General features: G+C 54.1%; 1 protein-coding gene and 1 non-coding gene across 2 annotated transcripts; one reads left to right on the forward strand and one right to left on the reverse strand.

Annotated features, from left to right (window-relative positions):
• Nucleotides 1-710: 710 nt before the first annotated feature.
• PTSG_20139 lies at nt 711-793 on the forward strand. Its single transcript has one exon. It is a non-coding gene; the product is annotated as a tRNA-Leu (tRNA).
• A 333-nt stretch (nt 794-1,126) lies between these two features.
• PTSG_08949 (uncharacterized protein) lies at nt 1,127-3,282 on the reverse strand (the record flags this gene model as incomplete). Its single annotated transcript, XM_004989689.1, has 6 exons — nt 1,127-1,353; nt 1,395-2,025; nt 2,207-2,268; nt 2,497-2,603; nt 2,729-3,152; nt 3,252-3,282. 6 exons carry the CDS (start codon nt 3,280-3,282, stop codon nt 1,154-1,156), a joined length of 1,455 nt encoding a protein of 484 aa, XP_004989746.1. The 3' UTR covers nt 1,127-1,153.
• Nucleotides 3,283-3,316: the final 34 nt, after the last annotated feature.

Raw genomic sequence — 3,316 nt, forward strand, 5'->3', positions numbered from 1 at the left:
ACACCACACCTCCTAGATCAAAAAATATCTATATATATATAGAAATAATTTATGTAATTAACAAAAAGAGAGCTAGAGAGAGAGGGGGGGGGGGGGAGAGAGAGAGAGAGAGAGAGAGAGAGAGAGAGAGACAGACAGACAGACAGACAGACAGACAGACAGACAGACAGACAGACAGACAGACAGACAGACAGACAGAGAACACACACACACACGCACACACACACACACAGAACACACACACACACGTGCACAACAGCGCACACCTCAAGCAAGGCGGTGCTTCCGTGCCAGCGGCCACCTTCACGACCCATCAGCCAGAATCATCTGCAGAGCGCAAACACACACGTACACAACCAGGTGCGAGCAAGAGCACAAAGTCAGGGAAGGAGAATCAGACAGACGACACAGCTACATCATGGCCTCACACACAACACAACACAACACAACACAACACAACACACACCTCGATGTGGACATCACAGCACTACAGCATGCTTCGGCCTGCCGCTCTGCGTGCATGCGCATGCCCTTCCGCAACAGTCAGTAGGACAGTCAGTCATGCCATTGCTGGCCGGCCAGTCAGTGGGTGTGTGTGCGTGAATGCGTCCACTGCCACAACTGTTCCGCTTTTCAACCTCCACTTGTTTTGATATGCATATTTTCTCTCTTCGTAACACAACAGCAAGAGTTGAGAAGCTCGCAGCTGCGATCAGGTGGCCGAGTTGGTCTAAGGCGTGCGGTTAAGGCCCGCATCTCTTCGGAGGCGCGAGTTCGAATCTCGTCCTGATCAAATCTCTTCTTTTTTTTTTTTCAATTTCTCCTCCCGCTTTGGCCCTCTCTTCCTCTCGCCCACTTGCCACGCTGATTCCTGGCTTGCTTGCTTGCTCTTTTGTCGCCCCCCCCCCCTTTGTTGTTTCATTCTCATGTCAACCACAGTCATTGTACAGCGTCAACCATGCGTTCACTTTGTGATTGATGTTTTCTTTTTTACTCCCTCAAACAAAGACACACATCTCCTCGCAACACCTCCAGTCCTTCCATCTCCACCTTCAGCCCTTCCATCCTTCCACCTCCCTCTCCTTTTCTCCTCCCTCTCCTTTTCTCCTCCCACCACCTCCCCCCCCCCCACACACACACACATACACACACACTAGAAGAGCGGTGCGTCGTCTGCCCCATCGCTCGCATCGCCAAACTCAGACGACGCAGCAAACGGATCAAACTCCCCGCCCCCAGTGCCGTCACTGCTGCTGCTTGACATAAACGGGTCCCATGTCCCTGCCCCTGGCGGTGGTCGCCTTGCTGCTGTTGCTGCTGCTGGTGGTGCTGTTGGTGCTGTTGTAAGGCGGGCTGGCTCGGCGTGTCGTCAAAGGCAAACGAGAAATCGGCACCCATGTCGTTGTGATGGCCAAACGAGGCGACGGAGAACGGCTGAGACGGTGTTGGAGCTGTATTCAGCAGGGCCGGGGTGCTTGGGCTCCAGACCATGGCGTCATGTTGCTGCTGCTGCTGTTGTTGTTGTTGTTGTTGTTGTTGTTGTTGTTGTTGTTGTTGTTGTTGTTGTTGTTGTTGTTGTTGTTGTTGTTGTTGTTGTTGTTGTTGTTGTTGTTGTTGTTGTTGTTGTTGTTGTTGTTGTTGTTGCTGTTGTTGTTGCTGTTGCTGCTGTTGTTGTTGTTGTTGTTGTTGTTTCTGCTGCTGCTGCTGTTGCTCTCGCCTTTGCAAAACAGTCGGTGGAACAGGACGAGGAGGCTGGGGTGTTTCGGTGCTGTTGGGTGAGGTGTGACGACTGCTGACAGCGGTGCCGTGCTGGTCGTTCGCGCCTGCGGCCTGCCTCTTCTTCCCTGTGTCGCTCTCCTGTTCCTCTTTCTCCTCAGCCAAGGTGGAAGACGCCTCCTCAGCTGCACCGTCCGCACTGCTTGTGCTCTCCACTTGCTCAGGCGTGCTGCTCGGCATTGACGACACATTCTCCCCTGTCTCCATCTGCAAAGGAAGGGTCGACGACCCAGGCGAGGCCACCGTTGCCTGCACACGTTAACATATATATGTGTGTGAATGCGTGTGCGTGTTTGTGTGAGAGCGTGTTTGTGTGAGCGCAGCACGTATCAAAACGTGTCAGCCAGGGATCACCTGCTGAGGCAGACAGCGCAACGCTTGGCACGTACACAAAACAGAGCGCTCGTATCCCTCCACAGCTTACACACACCTTCGTGTCGGCGGCAGCTTCAGCTTTGCCAACGCCTTCGTTCCTGCCGATCGCCTCGGCCTCTGCACACAGCAACGCAGCAAGCAGCAGTGTACCGCTGCATCGTGAGCTCTCTGCAAGCAACTCGACAAAGCAACACCAGTGGACAAGATGACAACACAACAAAGCGACAACAGTGGGTAACACGATAATCACCACACCACCACCACCACATCCCCAACACACATCCCCCCCCCCCACGTCAATACACCACCACACCACAACAACAACACAACAACAACACAACAAACCTCGCAGCAAGGCGGAAAGGGAGCCAAAGAGGCCCGGAATCGAGTCCTTGGGAACAGGCTCGTCCGCGCCTTTTGTGTTTTCCTTCACAGTGGCATCAACGCCTCCCCTTGCAGGTCATCACAGAACGCCAGCAATGAGCGCGAAGCAGAGCACACCAGCAGCAACGATAGCAACATTCGCAACACAAGCAGCACAAGCAGCACAAGCCCTTGTCAAAGCGCGCCAACTCACAACGACTCGATGAACCCTTTCAGCGTCGTCACAATGTCCCCACGCTGCCTCAATACCTGAGCTTGAAGCTCTTGCTTCTGTTGACACAGGCTGTTCACAGCAGACACGACAAAGGGGAGCTCGAGTACAGGGAATGCAAGGATGGCTTGAATGTGCTCTATATTTGTTGCTGGGGATGTAGTCAAGGCCCAATACACACCCAGCCCACCCACACACATAGTACACAACATACACACACACCTGCCGTGGTGAGCTTGGAGCATGGAGAGTTGGGTGTGGTGTTGCTGCTCGTATGTCTGCAAGCGACCAGCGGCAGCTAGCAGCTGCGAGTGCTGCGCCTCCAGCAGTTCCAGCTCTTTCTCCATGTCCCCGCATATCTCTGTCAGGTCTGCCACGTCGGCCTCGACCTCCGCACGCCGTTGCTCTGCAACCCAACGTGCGCAACAACAACAACAACAGCAGCAGCAGCAGCAACAAAAGCAAACAGGCAAGCGGAACATCAGACGAGCGCCTGGGCGAGTACTCGCGAGACTGCACGCAGGGGACACGTTCATGTGCGCGAAGCAGACTCAGAAGAAGCATCTTGCA

The sequence above is a fragment of the Salpingoeca rosetta genome (genome assembly GCF_000188695.1).
Source record: "Salpingoeca rosetta unplaced genomic scaffold supercont1.27, whole genome shotgun sequence".
In the NCBI taxonomy this organism is placed as follows: Eukaryota; class Choanoflagellata; order Craspedida; family Salpingoecidae; genus Salpingoeca; species Salpingoeca rosetta.